The sequence below is a fragment of the Haliotis rufescens genome, unplaced genomic scaffold, assembly GCF_023055435.1.
Source record: "Haliotis rufescens isolate VD_foot unplaced genomic scaffold, xgHalRufe1.0.p SCAF_105, whole genome shotgun sequence".
NCBI classification, from domain to species: domain Eukaryota; kingdom Metazoa; phylum Mollusca; class Gastropoda; order Lepetellida; family Haliotidae; genus Haliotis; species Haliotis rufescens.
In genome coordinates, this window is record NW_025963786.1 from 771,708 (window position 1) to 790,030 (window position 18,323).

At 42.2% G+C, this 18,323-nt stretch overlaps 1 protein-coding gene and 1 non-coding gene across 2 annotated transcripts; both read right to left on the reverse strand.

Moving 5' to 3' along the window:
- Nucleotides 1–6,321: 6,321 nt before the first annotated feature.
- LOC124128034 (prohibitin-2-like) lies at nt 6,322–18,035 on the reverse strand. The gene is made up of 8 exons (XM_046491455.2): nt 17,828–18,035; nt 16,491–16,572; nt 15,440–15,519; nt 14,106–14,230; nt 11,957–12,142; nt 10,732–10,839; nt 8,961–9,038; nt 6,322–7,642 (listed from the first exon to the last, which is right to left on the reverse strand). The coding sequence occupies exons 1-8, from the start codon at nt 17,955–17,957 to the stop codon at nt 7,532–7,534; spliced, it is 900 nt and encodes a 299-aa protein (XP_046347411.1). The 5' UTR covers nt 17,958–18,035; the 3' UTR covers nt 6,322–7,531.
- On the reverse strand, nt 9,896–10,169 carry LOC124112742. The gene has a single exon (XR_006857665.2). It is a non-coding gene; the product is annotated as a small nucleolar RNA U85 (small nucleolar RNA).
- Nucleotides 18,036–18,323: the final 288 nt, after the last annotated feature.

Genomic DNA, 18,323 nt, shown 5'->3' on the forward strand with positions numbered 1-18,323 from the left:
TGGACCAGGCGTCGCACAAAGTCCTGTGGGATATCTGTCCATATCTGCTGGAGCATGTTTCGAAGTTCCTGGAGTGTCTGTAGAACATTTGGTTGACGTCGAGGCGCCGATCCGTCTCATCCCACATGTGCTCGATTGGTGAAAGATCAGGGGAGCGAGCCGGCCAGGGGATGACATTCACGTTGTTTTGTTGAAGTAAATCCTGAACAAGTCGAGCAATATAAGGCCGATGATCTCATCGCGGTAGCGCTGTCCATTGAGATTTCCCTCTACCACTATCAAACGGGTCCTCTGTCTTGCTGTAATCCCACCCCATACCATAACGCTGCCACCCCCGAACCGATCTTCTTCCATGGCACACTGATTGACGTAACGTTCACCTCGACATCGGTACACTCGAATCCGTCCATCGCTGTGGCTGAGGTAAAAAACGAGACTCGTCAGTGAATAGAACTTGTCCCCGCTGCATGGCTCTGTCTGCACAACTGTAGACGTGCTTCACATTGGTTTCCTGTCAAAATGGGACGTCTGGCGGGTCTTCTGGCGACAATCCCTGCACACCTCAGGCGACGACGTACGGTTTGTGTCGATATTCGGCGAAGGCCAGGGATGCTTCTTGCAGTCACTGTTGCTGGCTTGAATCGATTTCGTAGGTGTGTTGTTCGAATCCAGTTGTCTTCTCGATTATTGGTTACGCGTGGCCTGCCACTCCGAGGATGGTCTCTGACTGCATTCGTCTGTTGCCCACGTTGCCATAAACACCAAATGGTGTTTCTGTGGACGTTAAATTGTCTTGCAACATCACGTTGACTCGATCCTGATTCAAGCATACCAATGGCTCGCAGACGCTAATTTTCGTAAAGGCGTGGCATTTCATAATGTTGAATAATTGCGTAATTTTGTTGTTTTTCTGAGTTGTTCTTGTTAGCACGATGCTAAACAATGCATATGGAATCCCCTGAACGCACATGTTTTTATACCCATTCTTGGGTAGTGAAATGCATGGGGCTTGCATAAAAGTCAACTTTTGCATGGAATGCATGCTTATCTGTAGTAGTTGCGTTTTTGTGACTTGATCCCATACATGTACTACAATATTGAAAACCAAACTTTACTTGTTTGAAAAATACACTAAAATATTGGTGTCACAGGAACTTTTGTTGTTGAGTATAGTTCAGATGTATGGGGGTTTGAAAAGTTAGACGTAATAAACTGGGCGGCAAAAGAAAGTAGAGGTTTTTTTGTGAATTATAATATAATCTAGGGAGGGGTAACAAATGATTGATCAACCACAGTTTGAATGGAATTGTGCAATCACAGGTAATGTAAGCTCAAGGTAAACAATGGTGGGGTAAGAAATTTCATTTTCAAAAAATTGTCAGACACACTACAAGTTCATTGTCGACACAGTTGCCTTCAATAGCGTGTATGACCTCCAGCTGCCTCAATGCATGCTGAGATACGCCGCCTCATCGATGACATCAGTCTTCTGATGACGTGGACTGGAATCCGTTGGCAGTCGTTTCTCAGGGCCTGCTGCAATTCTTGTCTGTTGACGGGAGGCTGATGACGTGCTCTAATCTGTCTGTCAAGATGGTCCCACATATGTTCAATAGGATTCATATCGGGTGCGTGGGCAGGCCAGGGCAAAACGTCAACGTTCTGCTGGTTTAGAAAGTTCCGAGTCAGTCTTGCAATATGGGGCCTGACATTGCCGTGTTGAAACAATGTCCCCTGCAGTTGGTTTTGTCAGAACGGAAGCACAACTGGCTGCAACACTTGGTCTCTGTACTGCACAGCGTTCAGGTTTCCCTGTATAATCACCAAATCAGTCTTCTGATCTCCACAAATACCACCCCACACCATGACACCACCCCCGCCGAATGGATGGACCTTTTGAATACATGCCGGAGCCAAACGTTCCCCTCTGCGTCGATAAACTCGTTTTCTGCCGTCATTTCGAAACAAGTTAAACCGACTTTCATCAGTAAACAGCACTCGAAACCAATTTCTCACTTGCCAGCGTCGAACCTGCCTCGCCCATCGCAGTCTCAGGCGTCGATGTTGAGCAGTCAGTACCATTCCTCGGAAAGGACGATACGCTCGGATTCCAGCAGCACGAAGTCGTCGTAGTACTGTACGTTGGCTAATGGGATGTCCCAACGCTTTTGCTGCCGTCGCCATCGCCGTTACGAATCTGTTTCGCAGGTGAATGAGCCGTATCTGACCGTCTTCCAGTGATGTTGTCACTCGGGGTCGTCCGGTTCTAGGCCTGTCCTGTGTCCTCCCTGTCTGCCTGTACCGTTGAATCAGCCTGGCTACTGTCAATGGTGTACAACCAAACCTTCTGGCAATTTGGACCTATGTTGCCCCCATTTCGACCATACCGATGGCTCTCTCTCTCTGCTTCTGTGACAGTCGTGGCATATCTTTTGTATGCTTTCATCGCGTGTGGTTATACCCTGCAGACGAACGCATTTATACAGCTAACATGCACGCGCAGTTTATACCATAGGCGGGAAACCTGTTTCACAATTTTTTTGTCACCGCACGAGCGCCGTCAAAGGTGGCGCGTTCGGGTGAGGTGTTTTTTGGTACCTGTTCCTAGGCAGTCATATTCCCAATACCCACTTTCCACTTATTGTCGCTGTTTTTAGGAAAATTACAAATTGCCAACCTATACTTTCTTTTGCCGCTTAGTTCACAAACAATACACTTATAATTATTGACCCGTTCAGTCGGATTAAGAAAATCAACGCCAAAGTATATGGTATATGGGGACTTGACGGAACCAATTCATATCAAACTGTTTAAACGTATGATAACTTACTTGCACAAACTAATTTGCCCGGATAGCATAAATAACTAATATAACATTTTGTACCGGAACATTATCTCAAAGCCAGCGGAATATAGAAAAAGAATTACCATGGATTGTGAGAGTTCAAAAGATACTAAATGATGTTAGACTAACTGAAATATTTCATAAACCATACACATGCTCTACAAATTGGCTGGTCTCAAAGGTCGATCAGAGATTTCAGGGTCAGTTTATACAAGAGTGGAATGAGTGAGTGAGTGAGTACTTCATTCCACTTTTGGGAGCACGGGTGGCCCAGCCGCGATTCGCAGAGCAGAGTTGCGTCCCTAAGGCACGCTAGAAACATATGATTGTTCATATTCGATTCCCGGTTCGCCCCGATTATATTTCTAGGTTTCTTAGCACCATACCCGTGCTCGTGGGTTTCACGGAATTGGTAAAACGTCTGAGACCTGCATGCATCACTTCGGGCTTTCCTCCCTGACATGCCGCGATATAACTGGAATACTGTTAAAAACGGCGTTAAACCCAACTCACCCATGTAAATCAAATCCTAGTTTGCCCGCTGAGACTGGCCGATGACAGAATATACGAAGACAAGAAAGACTTTGTCAGCTCTGTGATTCAAAGTCAGTAGATGAGTTTCGCTATCTTTTCTGATGCGGAGCTCTTCTCCAACAGTGAGTATGGTTCTACGCCCCTTCAGCAATATTCCAGCAATATCACGGCGGGGGACACCAGAAATTGGCTTCACACATCGTACCCATGTCGGGAATCGAGCCCGGGTCTTCGGCGTGACGAGCGAACGCTTTAACCACTAGGCTACCCGACCGCCCCCCTCTTCAACAAAGAATTCTGTATATTCCAAAAAAAATAAAAACTACTACTTGTGGCTCAATATTTTTAAACTCTACAAAACTGTTTCACCCAAACGTTTAAAAGATTTAAGAAATGTGTCCAGATATATTGTATATCTAAACTGAAATCTAGGGCGGGGCACGTTGGCAGGTGTGTGTGTGTGCGCGCTACAGAGATGACATTCTGGAGAGACCGTATGCTGGTGCAATCAGAGGGGATTCACCCTCATGGGTGACAAAGCACATAATCGTGCCTCCTTAGAGCACCAGAGTGTCACCAGGCCTAAACCCTATCGAACACACGTGCAACGAGCTGCAGATCGCCCTCTCACAACGCCGTCCTTCCGGCTTCTCTACAGGAACTCGGCAATGCTCTTACTGAAAAGTTGAACAATCTTCCTTTGACAACCACTGAGACACTTATTGGGAGCACGAGACGAGGGTGCCATTCAGTGATCGCAACAAGTGGATCACATACGCTACGGAGAGTTTTTAGTTGTTGTTTTTTTGTTCTGGTAGTTTGTTGTTGTTTGTTGTTGGTTTTTTGTTGTTGTTGTTTGGTTGGTTTTGTTGTTTGTTTTGGGTTGTTGTTTTGTTTTGTTTGTTGTTGTTTTTTTTGGGTGGGGGTAAAATGAATTTGTTTTCGCGTTTCAGTTTTGGTCAGATACCCTCATTATGAGGAGGGTATGCTGACTGATAAATGGTCACATGACATGACACGGATTTTTGTTCACACAATATTGTCTTTGGCTATTTCAAAAGACGCACGTAATAAATATTAAAGTGGTGCTCATTTGTAAACTTTTAGGTGTATACTATCAGGGGGCATCATGTTCGCTCCTGACTATAGCACTTGGGCGACTCTTTAGTTTTTAGTTTGCAGATCCCTAGACCACACCCGAAACAGCTTCTAGAGGAATAAAAAAGACATTAAACATTTTAATTCCCAACTTAACAGTTGTACGCATGAAAGTTTATTTTGACCGACCCAGTGTCATCGGGACATGAAACATGTCTAATCACGGTCCAGTGACGGCACCGCTTCCCTCCCGCTTAATCGTCCGGCTTCCGCCACCATTCGGCAAAGTCCGGCGGTCGTTTGTTGTCCAGACCACATTCATTGAGAATTGGTGACCCGATTTTATTCTCCAGCTGGAAAATCGCAAACTTTTATCATGTATTGATTTGAAATATGTTATATGTTTGCTATCTCATGAAGTATGGAAATGTTTTAGTACGATTGATTTTCGCTACCGCACGAATTTCTTATACTTTGATATTTCTCATGTATTTTTTCATTTTTGCAAACTCAATGGTACAAATCTGGTTGTAAATCTTTAGTACCGTATTCGACGTAATAAGCGCCCAGGGCGCTCTCAAAATTAGAAATAGGGGGCTCTTATTAGAATATTAATTTGAGGAAAGATAAGTTTCGTGGTTTATGCTGACAGCCTGAAATGTTTATGTACGACAGATATTTTTCCAGAATTTCATTGCCCATAATTAAGGGTGCATATAACACACGAGTGCGTATTATACACGAATAAATAAGTCTTGTGTACATTGATCAATCGGAAGGGGTGCTAATTGGGATTGTTCACTAGTCAATATGTTAGCAATTATCGCCGTGGGTGCTTATTAGAGCGGGGCGCTTATTACGTCGAATACGGTAATTCAGGATTTCCTTGATCGGTCAAAGTGACAGACTTTAGTCTTTAAGGCTAGTTTGCTATTCAGGCATTCTTCAGTCTATTTTGTTGTCCGAGAGACTTATTTTAGGAATCTGCACTTTGTCTTTGGGATGACGCGGGGATCAGACACCAGACGTTCAGATCCGGGAAGGCTCCATCCACGAGAGCGACTGACTACGGTTTTACACAGCTTTTCGAAATAAACCAGAAATGGGCTTCACACATTGTACCCATGTGGGGAATCGAACCCAGGCCTTCGGCGTGATGAGCGAACGCTTTAACCACGAGACTATTGCCTGTCATCGTACCCGGTTACGTGGATCATTGCTCACAATATCAATCACTGGATTGTCTAGTTCCAACTTAATATCTTCAGGACACCGTTATGCAGCTGGAATATTGCTGAGTGCAACGTTAAGCTATGCATGTCGTCGTTGTTTTCAAACAGCAAACATAGTACAAACCTAAGTCAATTTAGGAAGGCATTCTTGCATCACGCCGTACACTGAGCTCCAACCAAATTATGGTTTTGTATAAAACAAGAGTGAGTGAGTGAGTGAGTGAGTGAGTATGGTTTAACGCCGCTTTTAGCAATATTCCAGCAATATCACGGCGGGGGACACCAGAAATGGGCTTCACACATTGTACCCACGTCGGGAATCGAACCCGGGTCTTCGGCGTGACCAGCTAACGCTTTAACCACTAGGCTACCCGACCGCCCCTAAAACAAGAGTGAGTGAGTATGGTTTTACGCCGCTTTTAGCAATATTCCAGCAATATCACGGCGGGGGACACCAGAAATGGGCTTCACACATTGTACCCATGTCGGGAATCGAACCCGGGTCTTCGGCGTGACGAGCGAATGCTTTAACCACTAGGCTACCCGACCGCCCCGTATAAAACAAGAGTCATTAGAAGATTGGATAACAATGTTCACAAAGAAAAGCAACAGCATGAATAATTATTTATTATCTTTGATCCTTTCACATATCTAAAAACAAGGACTACATAACTGATTTGTATGTTGATATCAGTTATGTCAAAAATAGCACTGAAATGTAGTCTTTCCATCCAACACTAGATAATTTTAAAGGTGAAGAATCTTTCATGATTGTGAAATGATGAAATGTCAACAACGTATCTATTAATATCTTACTATGAATAACAAGCATGCATACTTTTGCGTTATATCCTTAACAAATCTGTCCCGACGCATCCATTATGAAGCTTATACCAAGTCATGTACAGCTATCATCTAGTATTTTCACACAGCTTGCTAATTGTTGCTTTCCTGAATATAAATGTATGTACAAAATGATACATATCTCAGACAATCAACATCTCACTAGTGGTACACAACAGATCACACAAATGAGTTATCTCCCCTTGACAACTAAAGGAAAACTTGTATATCATGTATCACAGATGAGATGAAAATGAAAAGTACTTCTGAAATGGAAAGTTACACGATAGTTGAGAAATCTTTTAACCCTGACAAATGAACTGAATACTATAAGTAAAATCTGAAAAAGCCACACTCAAATACAACATAAGCGATAGAATGAGTTAGGTATAAATTGCAATGAACAATGTCTTTCAGTTATATCACAAGCTGAGAGAATTGGTTTAATGCCGCTTTGAAAAGTATTCCAGTTACATCACATCACGGTGTGTCAGCTTGATGTGGGAGGAAACCTAAAGTGATGCATGCCCTAGACAATTTCCACTTTGGTGAAACCCAACAGCATGGTGGGTTTTGACAAAAATGAAACATTAATCAGGGCGAACTCGGATTTGAACCCACGATCATAGGATTCAGGTGTGCAAAAGGGACGCAACTCTGCACAGCAAAACTGCAGCGCCTCAGACTAGGCCACCAGAAAACATGGTAAACCACAAGAGGTTCTGGTTCCTTTTCTGTTTTGAATCCCATGACCTGGACACGGCGCTTCCAGGCCAGGGAACGGTAAATATGGGGTTCAACCACCGGAGAAAAAAAATTACCAGTATCATCTTATCTTTCCTAAAATTATTTCAGGTTGATATCAATATTGGAAGTCATCTAATGATAATAATAATGATAACAAATTTGGCATTAAAATCTACACGTCAAGGGGATAAATAACTCTGCATCAATCAATTACAATCATATCGCTATTTTATCATTTCTTCTTTTTAGCTGCAGCATCTGCAGCGATGTCGAATTCAGGATCGCTAATGTTCATCATCAGCGCACTTGCGTTCAGATATACACGGTTGGTGGAGGCGGCAATCTGAAACAAAGTGGGAAAAATATATGGGAGGTATTAGCAATGATTCAAAGGATTCGAACACGCTGGATATACAGACTGTTCCTTTACTTTGGGGTGGGGGGTAGTGATCCATGAAAAGAGAACCAAAAGAGGGGGGTTTCAAAATTTATGACAGTGGGGACAGGGGGGATGACAGCTCTATCTTTCAAATACAATAATTAGGGACTTATTTGCATGTTTTGGAAAATTGTTGGGGTAGGGCATGAAATAATGTTTCAAAAAGCATTCAACAAACAGTCGAAATTTCATGTTCATATATTGAAATTTCAAGGGGAAAAAAATGGTTCAAAAAATTAAAAAGGCTCCCTTAGAACAAAAGCATGAGCATCAAAAATATTATGATTGCCTGCCAAGGGCACTTGGTTTGAATACCAGGATAAATCACTGACAATAGATCATTCAATCTGTATCTGCCAGGTACATTCAACCGTGCCCTAGATGTTTAAGATGTGTTACAAAGGATACCCTCCAAGGGTTAGAATTGGTCTTCAGCAACACATGCTTGTCATAAGGGTGACTAATGGGATCGGGTGGTCATACTCGGTGACTCGGTTGATGCATGTTATTGTATCCCAATTGCCAACATCGATGCTCATGATATTAATCACTGGATTGTCTGGTCCAGACTTGATTATTTACAGACCACCATCATACAGCTGTAGTATTGCTTAGTGCGGCCTAAAGCAGGATATAATGGTCAGGACACTTGCTCTAGCCAGTGTGAATGTTTCAAAGGTCATAGGTCGCATCTTGCACAGATGCAGGGAAGAGATGTGGGAAGTTTATTGGATGGCGATGATCAAGGGACCACCCAGGTAATAATGTGAGTGAGTGAGTGAGTTTGGTTTTACGCCGCTTTTAGCAATATTCCAGCAATATCACGGCGGGGGACACCAGAAATGGGCTTCACACATTGTACCCATGTCGGGAATCGAACCTGGGTCTTCAGCTAGAGGAGCGAACGCTTTAACCACTAGGCTACCCGACCGCCCCTTATAATAATGTAACATGGAGTGAGCGAGTTATGTTTAACGCTGCTTTTAACAGTATTCCAGTTATATCACAGCGTGTCAGCTTACTGTGGGAGGAAAGCCTGAAGTGATGCAGGTCTTAGATGTTTACCACTTTGATGAGTTTTTTTGAAAGGTGACTTGAACCCACAATCACAGGTTTTTGGCATGCCTAAGGGACGCAACTGCAGTGAATTGCGGCACCTTGCGACGACTGAGCCACCTGTGCCCCCTAATGTAACATGGACGTAATGAGAGGAAATACTCACTGTTCTGGCAATATTTTGTGAGGCTCGGATTTTCCTCAGCTTCAGATAGCCAGGATTCAACTGAATAGCTGCACCGATGTAGGCGAGTCAAGGGAGATAACTCATGGATCAATATTTCCACAACAGCCAAGCAAAATACCTTACAAAAACAATATTTATGTCTGCCACTAAATACTCCGGAATCTCTTCTTAATGACTCAGAAGTGTGCCATGGCAATTGTATATATGTCCGGCCTTACAGGGTGTATCTATACTAGCGAGAGCACCCCAAGATTTCAGACAATGTCACCTCATTCTGCAAAAAAAATCAAAAGTGAGGGATTCAGAACTTTATTGCATTTCCATAAAAAAAAAAAACTTTACTTCTAGTTCATTCATGATCAACACCAAGAACAAGAAATTCAAACAATAGTCATATGTTTTCCTTACACTCAAGACTGTGCCCAATTGTGCAGATAATGGTAGGTTTGGGCCTGCTGATGTAAGGGAGATAACTCTCTCTAAGCAGAGCTTATTCATTTACTGGTACATGTAAATCAGCTCGATGTTATTAAGTGTTGTATTGTGGTAGCTTTGTGTTATGGTTATGCATGAAAGTGATTGGAATGTATCAGTTAAATTAATGGATGATATGAATAACAATGTTTACAACTTCTGTTTACCACTATTTAGAGTACAGAACTTTTCAAGGACTCAGTACATTATAGCACGTTTCATGTACTCCAAGAAATAGTCAATCAAATTATTCTTAAATTCGAGTTCTTTTCAAGCGCATATGAACCCTGCTAGTGTCAATTTCCACAGGTTCCTGGGTAGATAAGCATTGTCTCCACCGAGTTCCTAGGTAGTAGACGAGCCTTGTCTCCACCGAGTTCCTAGGAAGACAAGTATTGTCTTCACCGAGTTGAAGACGTTGTCCCATACCCAAATCCTTCTGTCATCAGATTACTAAAAATGTCGGTCATGGAAAACTGCAGGTTTTCCCGTCCCCACCCCCCAACCCCTCCCTGTGTGCCCATCATGTCTCGTGTACCATATCTCGGCACAGAGAAGTGTGCAGGCAATAGATCTATGTCCGGCCTTACAGGACGTGCTGGTACTCACAGCATCGCCCCAAGATTACAGACAATATGGTTACTCTGGTTTGACGCAAAGATTTGAGTCAGAACCCGCAGTTTTCTACATTACACCTTGTTATCATCATCTGGCAGAGGAAATCGAGTGTTAGGACTACATCTGTTTTCACCAAGTGTATCTCGGGAGTTTATGTTAAACTTATCTGTACTCTAAGCCTTTTCCTTTCACTCTCCGGGCGAACGTTCTACCACTCGACCACAGAGGCGGTCTTACTGCAACACAGGGGTCTGAATGCTATTTTCACGACCCTCCTGAGGTGATACAGAGCCTATTTTATTGAAGTATGCAAAGTGAGTGAGAGTTGGGTTTTTACACCTCTTTAAACAATATTCCAGTTATATCGCGGCATGTTAGCTTAATGTGGGACCAAAGCTCAAAGTGATGCAGGTCCCAGACGTTTACCACTTCGGTGAAACCCACAAGCATGGGTATGGTGCTGACAAACCTAGAAACATAATCGGCGAACCGGGATTTGAACCCACAATCATAGGTTTCTGGCATGTCCAAGGGACGCAACTCTGCACAGCGAATCGCAGCACCTTAGACGACTGGGCCACCCGTGCCCCCGAAGTATGCAAAGCTCTGGTAGTATACGTGTTGGATAAGGCAGATGATGCAATGTTGTAAAGGATATCAGTTTCGCTGCCTCAGCTTCTCCCTCTGATTGGACGATCTTCTGCTGTCTCTCCTGCTTGGCCTTCTCTACGATGAACTGGGCACGCTGGGCCTCTTGCTGGGCTACCTGTCAAAAAGTGAAAGATTTGGTTGGTTTGTTGTTTAACGCCGCACTCAGCAATATTCCATCTATATGATGGTGGTCTGTAAATAATTGAGTCTGGGCCAGACAATCCAGTGATTAATATCATGAGCATCGATCCACGCGATTGGGATCGATGACATGTATCAAGCAAGTAAGCGAGCCTGACCACCTGATCCCGTTAGTTGCCTTTTACGACAAGCAAAGTCACCTTTTACGGCAAGCATGGGTTGCTGAAGACCTGTTCTACCCCCGATCTCCATGGGGAGACAAGCATGGGTTCCTGAAGACCTATTCTACCCGGAATCTTCACGGGTCCAAAAGGTAGGCGAGGTGAGGTGAGGTGAGGTGATTGAAATGACGCTATTTTTCCACATTACACAAGGGCATGCTCAAAGCACTATTACCCCGGATCATTTCAGTCTCAGCTCAGTTGGGAGTACACAACATAGGCGCGATGAATGGGGTTTCACATCATGCTCAAGATTATTGCACTTATATATATCGGTGTCTTTATGTGCATGTACTAGTCCGGACTAATGCTGGTTTTAAAATGCTAGTTTTTGCCCCATGCAGAGTAACAAGAAGTACCATCTTTTAATGGTTGGTTTGTTGTTTAACGCCGCACCCAGTAATATTCCAGCTATATATCAGTGGTATGTAGATAAATGAGTCTGGACCAGATAATCCAGTGATTAATATCATGAGCATCGATCCACGCGATTGGGCTCGATGACATGTATCAACCAAGTCAGCGAGCCTGACCACCCGATCCCGTTAGTGGCCTTTTACGACAAGCAGTCACCTTTTATGGCAAGCATGGGTTGCTGAAGACCTGTTCTACCCCTGATCTCCACAGGGAGACAAGCATGGGTTCCTGAAGATCTATTCTACCCCGGATCTTCACAGGTCCTGTTGAGGTATGAAGACATACAACCAAGACACCAAACCTCACCATTGAATCCCAAGTCGCATATTTCAGCAAGTTTCTAACCACACAAAAAAGCTGTGGGGGCATGGGATAAGAATCCCCATAGGAGCGTCACATGTTCTGTCCCAGTATTTTCATGGGAGCCCCGCACATGTTCTTCCACGCACGTACCTGTTTAGCCTCCACAGCTGCCGTGTACTCACGACTGAAGCTGAGTTCAGTGATGGATACATCGTCGAGGATCAGGTTGAAGTCCCTTGCTCTCTGCGTTAACTCCTTCCTAATCAACAAACTGACCTGCTGACGCTGGGTGATAAGCTGGGATGCATTGAACTTGGCTACTACACTTTTTAACACCTGGAAAGGAATTTAATTAAAAAAATAATTCTTACAGGCACTTTTTGCCCCAGTAACAGCTGATAGTAAAAGAGGTTAAAGTGTGTGTGTGCGAACTACTTGATAAGACAAATACAGATTCTTTGCCTGCTTAACGCAGTTAATCAGGACCAGACAATCCAGTGATTGATATTATGAGTAACAATCCACCCAAAAAGGGTACATTGACATGTTATCAACACAAAGTCTGACTACCTGATGTACTTGGTTTTTTGTTTGTTTGTTGTTTAACGCCGAACTCAGCAATATTCCAGCTATATGACGGTGGTCTGTAAATAAATGAGTCTGGACCAGACAATCCAGTGATTAATATCATGAGCATCGAGCCACGCAATTGGGATCGATGACATGCATCAACCAAGTCAGCGAGCCTGACCACCCAATTCCGTTAGTCACCTTTTAGACTAGCATAGTCGCCTTTTAGACTAGCATAGTCGCCTTTTACGACTAGCATAGTCGCCTTTTACGGCTAGCATAGGATGCTGAAGGCCTATTCTACCCCGGATGTACTTAGTTGCCTTTTACGACCAGCAGAGGCTGCTACAATGCTGGACATACTTTCATAAGTGAGAATTGGGGCATAACTCCGCCTTGAACAACATTTCAATATCACAGCAATTCAGGTGAATGTGGGAGGAAAGCCAAAAATTACACAAGTTATCGACATTTACCACTTTAACATTACATAAACATCCAGTAAGACAGAGCTCCAGATATGCTTTTGGTGTTGTGGGTATTTTACCCATGCATCATAAAATCATTGGGTATCAGTAATTCTATCTGGGTATTCAAATTTCTGTTACCCACTAATTTTTAAACATGTGGGAATTTAAGTTAAATATTTAAAAACACTATTCATCTAGTCCCTGCAAACTTATCATGTGGGTTCGAGAGCTTTATAGGACTCAAAAATACCGCGATACTAGTTTGGCAAGGTTGACGGAATGTCCGTATATAACTTCGAAATAAGTTGCTGATTTGCTAATCGATTACGCAGGGCTACTTCACAATATTGATGATACGCACTAGTTATATTTTTATAGCGTATCTGTATTGTTCGTTGCGTATTTGATACGCTTTGATTTTATTTTACTGCGTGTTTCTGCATTTCTGATGCGTATTTTACACAGATACGCAGCTTATCTGGAGCTCTGAGTAAGACTTTAGTCCTTGCTCTAAATTTTAATTCCGTCTAGAAAGCTGAGCATATTAATATGTAAATATTAACACAAAACTACTGAAATTATGTCTAGTGACAAGTTTGGGCTGATAGACAGGAGACTATCATTGACGGAGTGTCCTCATCAAAACATTCTCCGCCGCACTCAGCAATATTCCAGCTATACGACAGAGGTCTGTACACAATCAGTGTGGGCCAGGCAATCCAGTGATTGAGATCATGGGCATAGATCCACGAAATTGGGATACGATAAGTTAAGAGCATGATGAATGTCAATTTCAAATATTGCAAAATACAGAACATGTGTTGAAACAAATTTTGTAACAATCTGAACAAAAATGACAAATGACCTCAAAACATGCAAAAAGTCTTTTTCAAAATGGCTGCCATAAAGTTTCAGCTTTTTGCTCAAGTTGGTTTCTGAGAAGATTTTAAAAAAGGACAACATAAGCCCCAACATAAGCACACTTGATTTTTGAGTGAATGAGTGAGTGAGTGAGATTTTATGTCGCTTTTAGCAATATTCCAGCAATATCACAACGGACACCAGAAATGGGCTTCACACATTGTACCCACGTCGGGAATCAAACCCCGGTTTTTGGCGTGATGAGCAAACGCTTTAACCACTAGGCTACCCGACCGCCCCTCTAATGTCTTGAACTTAAATGTCTTGAGCTACCCGACCGCATCACTTGATTTAAGAGGAAGGGGCTCCATATGAAAGTTACATGGCAGCATGCTTACCTCATTGCATATTGATGGCAACACTCTCTCATCGAAATCTAATCCTAACTGTCTGTATATGTGGGGCAAGTCTTTCTGATCTGGCCGAGACAACACTCTCAAAGTGATGTTGACCATCTGTAAATCTGAAAAAAAGATGGACAGAAATCACTTGGTATGAACACAGAAAGACAGTTGCAGCCACTCACAATCTCATTAAAATCAGATCTTAGTTCTTGCTACCGCTAAACAAAGTTCTGAGGACATCCCATTAGGGGTCACGTCAGAACTACCTTTCATCCGACCAATCAGAGCGTCGCTTACCAGATCATGAAAGTGACAGTCGGAATGTGATTTCTAATCATGCTGCCTCGAAAACGTTAAAACAGGGTTTTCCGAACGATAGATACGGGCTTAAGGACTGAATCTATACAATCTAGACCATATATTAGCCATTCTTGAACTTTCTTTTGTGCAGGTTTCAAATTTTTAAGCAAGAATTTGTCAAAATATGTTTCGAAGCTTAGTCACAAATTTTAAATTAGTGCCATAAAGCACAAGAAAACTGCTTTCTGATTGGCTAATGTCGACTTCTTGTCAGTAATTCCATTGGTCGGTCAGAGTTTGCGAAAGGTTGGTCTGACGTGACCCGTAAAGGGATGTCCTCAGATCTTTGTTTAGCGGCAGCGAGAACTAAGATCTGAATTTAATGAGATTGCAGCCACTCAATTCAGGTAAGGTGAATTTTGCATTTCTGAAAACCCAAAGATCCATTCCTGTGGTTGTAGCAATCTCAAATTACACCCCCAGTGATTTTCAATGACCAGTCAAAAAGTCAATAAGGAAAAAGGAAATGGGTAGGGGAGGAGGACATGAAGACTATTTCGTCAAAAAGAGTGTCGAGGGCTTTTTTAGCTGTCAGTTTTTTCAATGTTTAATTTCTCGTTAACTATCGTAATCAATCATGTCAATGGGAGTGGATACCATGTTGTTGATATCGCCATCCCAAAATTGAGGCACTGTTTGAAACCAGCGAGTTCGCCATCAATTCTCACTCTTAAACATACATTTGCTCGTAAATCACTGAAAATGATTTCGTTAAAATGATACGTCTCAGGGACCTTTTAATCATTATCGCCAGCCATTCTGAATTTTAGGGTATTTTCTCAGAGAAAGGGTACCTTTTCCTCATTGGAAATCTTGTGTTGAAGTTTACAGTGGGGTGGGCGGAGAGTGGAAAATATTTCGTAAATTGCCTGAAACCTAACAGAAACCCAACACCTTGACGGGGAATAACTGGTGAAATACAAAGCAAAGTACTACCCCTTCCTTCAACTGTTACCATGGTTACTTACCTTTGCTGCCAGTGGGTGATGTTATTTTTCTTGGACGTGAGCGAATATCATAGATGATGGGATACTGAAACCACGGCAGTCTGAAAGGACAAGAACATTTCTTATGATAATAGCCTAGCAAAACCAATTTCAACATGCTTAGGAAGGAAAACCTTCAACACAAACTGATCCTAGGTACAGTTACATGCCCCTGTGACAATGACTTCACCAAGTTATCTCATCGTGATTGATTGGTGGAGTGAACTCTTTATTGCTGTTGATTGGTGTTTGACACAGAGCGATATTCCAGCTTTATAATGTCGGTCTGTAAATAATCTAGTCTGGACCAGACAATCCAGTGATTGACATCGTGATCACCAGCCCACGCAATTGGGATTAAATGACATGCATCAACCAAGTCAGCAAGCCTGACCACTTGGTCACATCTTACGACAAGCATAGTCACCTTTTAGGGTAGGCATGGGTTGCTGAAAACCTATTCTACCCCAGACCTTCACAGGTTGAGTGGACCCTACGGAACAAGGCGAACGGAAGATGTACTCGTATTGGAGCAAATGAGATGAAGTCAGCAAGTCGTTTAGCACGATTTCACAAAAAACTGATTAAGTTGGATCCCTGTTAAATGTGCTTGTTGAGTGTGAATACCTATGTTCTAAATATGTTCGATGCAAAGGTCTGATAAAAAACCCTCTCAACTTAACTACTGTATTTGACGTAATAAGCGCCCCTCTCTAATAAGTGCCCATGGCGATATTTGCTATTGGCTAGTTAACAATCCCAATTAGCACCCCTTCCGATTCATCAATGTACACAAGACTTATTTATTTGTGTATAATACGCACTTGTGTTGTATCCACCCTTAATTATGGGCAATTAAATTCTGGAAAATATGTCTGTCATGTATGATACGCACATACTTTTCTTTTGTATCATAAACTACGAAATTTACAATCTTTCAACTCTTTCAATTTTCTCAACAAAATTATATTCTAACATGAGCCCCATATTTCTAAAAAATTTGAATTTTCTACGTCGAATACGGTATGTGTACCTGAAATGGAGACCCTCTGGGTAAATGTCATTCTGTACTCCACCGATTCTGCTGAAGATGATAGCTCGGTGACCTCCCTCAACTGAAACATCACAATTATACACCATAAATGGCAATTTCATAAACTGTTATACAGCACAAAACTTAAAATCTATGTTTACTAGGGCAGGGACGAGTCCAAATTTACTACCCAGGCACCCTACTCCCTATTACCCGACCCTACCCGGGTACCCACTGCAGGTCTCAAAATGTCTGATTGGGAACATTATTAGCAAAGCCCGGGCAAAGCGTATTTAGATACATGTACTAAACAATCTGGTCATTCATACACTGAAGTTTAATTAAGTTATATCTTTATTCAACCATATGAAAAATCAGAAGGAATGGCTGCACAGTCAGGAAGAAATTCAAACATTAGTGACTTGCAGAGTCTGGAAGGTAATTTAAGGTACCGACGTTTACTCAAACACCTGAAAAACTATCGGACCTACTCAAGTCAAAGTTGGTATGAGATTACTAAACAGTCATACATAATAACTGGATATTACATTTAAAGACTATCGGTGCATGAATAAAAATCTATCTATTTAGCTATCACAACTATTTATCAACAACCAGACCTGTTCGTCCCAGGTGGAACTAGCATTCATTGCAACAGCCATCTGCATAATGCTACCCCTGCGTCACAGGGCCATATGACACAGTTGAACCAATCAACTTAACTCGAAAGGTTGCACGGGAATCATGGTTACAAGAATACGGTGTTAGCATTGGGCGTCTCAACGTGAGTGATTCCTGTGCACCCTTTCGAGTTGAGTTGATTCAACTGTGTCATATGGCCCTGTGACAATTTCCTAAAAAGCAGCCTAACACAGTAAGGATAACCAAGTATCACCACTTTTTAGAATGACCAAACTTCTTTTCCACTATTATTTCTGTCAACTTCAACATGTTGAATGAACACGGATGGTTCTCCACGGATAATGAAGATCTACCAACCACTTGTAACACCTACTATTCGGCTACTTGCCATAGTTTAATAAAAGCCATAACTTTCATTGTCATTTCAGGAAATCCTCTCGCCCGAAATATGACAACTTTCTGGATTGAACGGTTTGAATGATGTAACACTTCATCATCTAATATTTCTTTAACACGTTTCCAATCATAGCCACTGCCATTAAAACACGTATTTTGCAAACGTAATAGCCTTACGTAGTGTAAAAGGCGAGGTTAGACCACTGGCCACAAACAAATATAAAACTGAAGAAATGTTGATAATGAAAATTGAACTTCAAGAGGTCGGTGCTGAGCCAACAGCGGTCAAGGTAACTTGCCTGTATAAAGTGCTTGAGTGACGCCATATGCAAGGCCACCTGCAGCTGCCAGCAAACCAATTCCTGCTCCAGCTCCTTTTCCACCCGACCTTAACCTCCCCATCAAATCTCCAAGCTTTTTAGGGTCCATTTTCCCTTATTTTCCGATGTGAACTAACTCACTCGGTGAAAATGGCTGAAACACATGTGCTACATACGTACTATTTTCCTCAACACAAATGAAACAATTACCTTTTTCGTCATTTTGTATTCTGCGAGATAATGCCAAGACTTATTATTAAAACATCATATGTCTATGAACTATCTTTCTATTTGATTTTAAAATCCATCGTTATTGAAATATCGTTTTTAAGAAAGAAAAGATCGAGTCACTGACCTTTGTATAAAATAAGTTTTAAAGAGTTAGTACATTACGCTTGACCTTCGCGTTACTCCTTACAGTTGCATTATGTGAAGAAAATGCAGTTGATATAATAGACATACCCTGCAAAGGAGT

Excerpts from the sequence above, each read along its gene's own strand:
- LOC124128034 (XM_046491455.2), bottom strand. The coding sequence starts at position 17,957 with ATGGACCCTAAAAAGCTTGGAGATTTGATGGGGAGGTTAAGGTCGGGT. Across the intron at positions 15,520-16,490 it reads CCAGAGGGTCTCCATTTCAG|ACTGCCGTGGTTTCAGTATC; the intron begins GTACACATACCG and ends TTGTCCTTTCAG. Across the intron at positions 12,143-14,105 it reads TGCCATCAATATGCAATGAG|GTGTTAAAAAGTGTAGTAGC; the intron begins GTAAGCATGCTG and ends ATTCCTTTCCAG.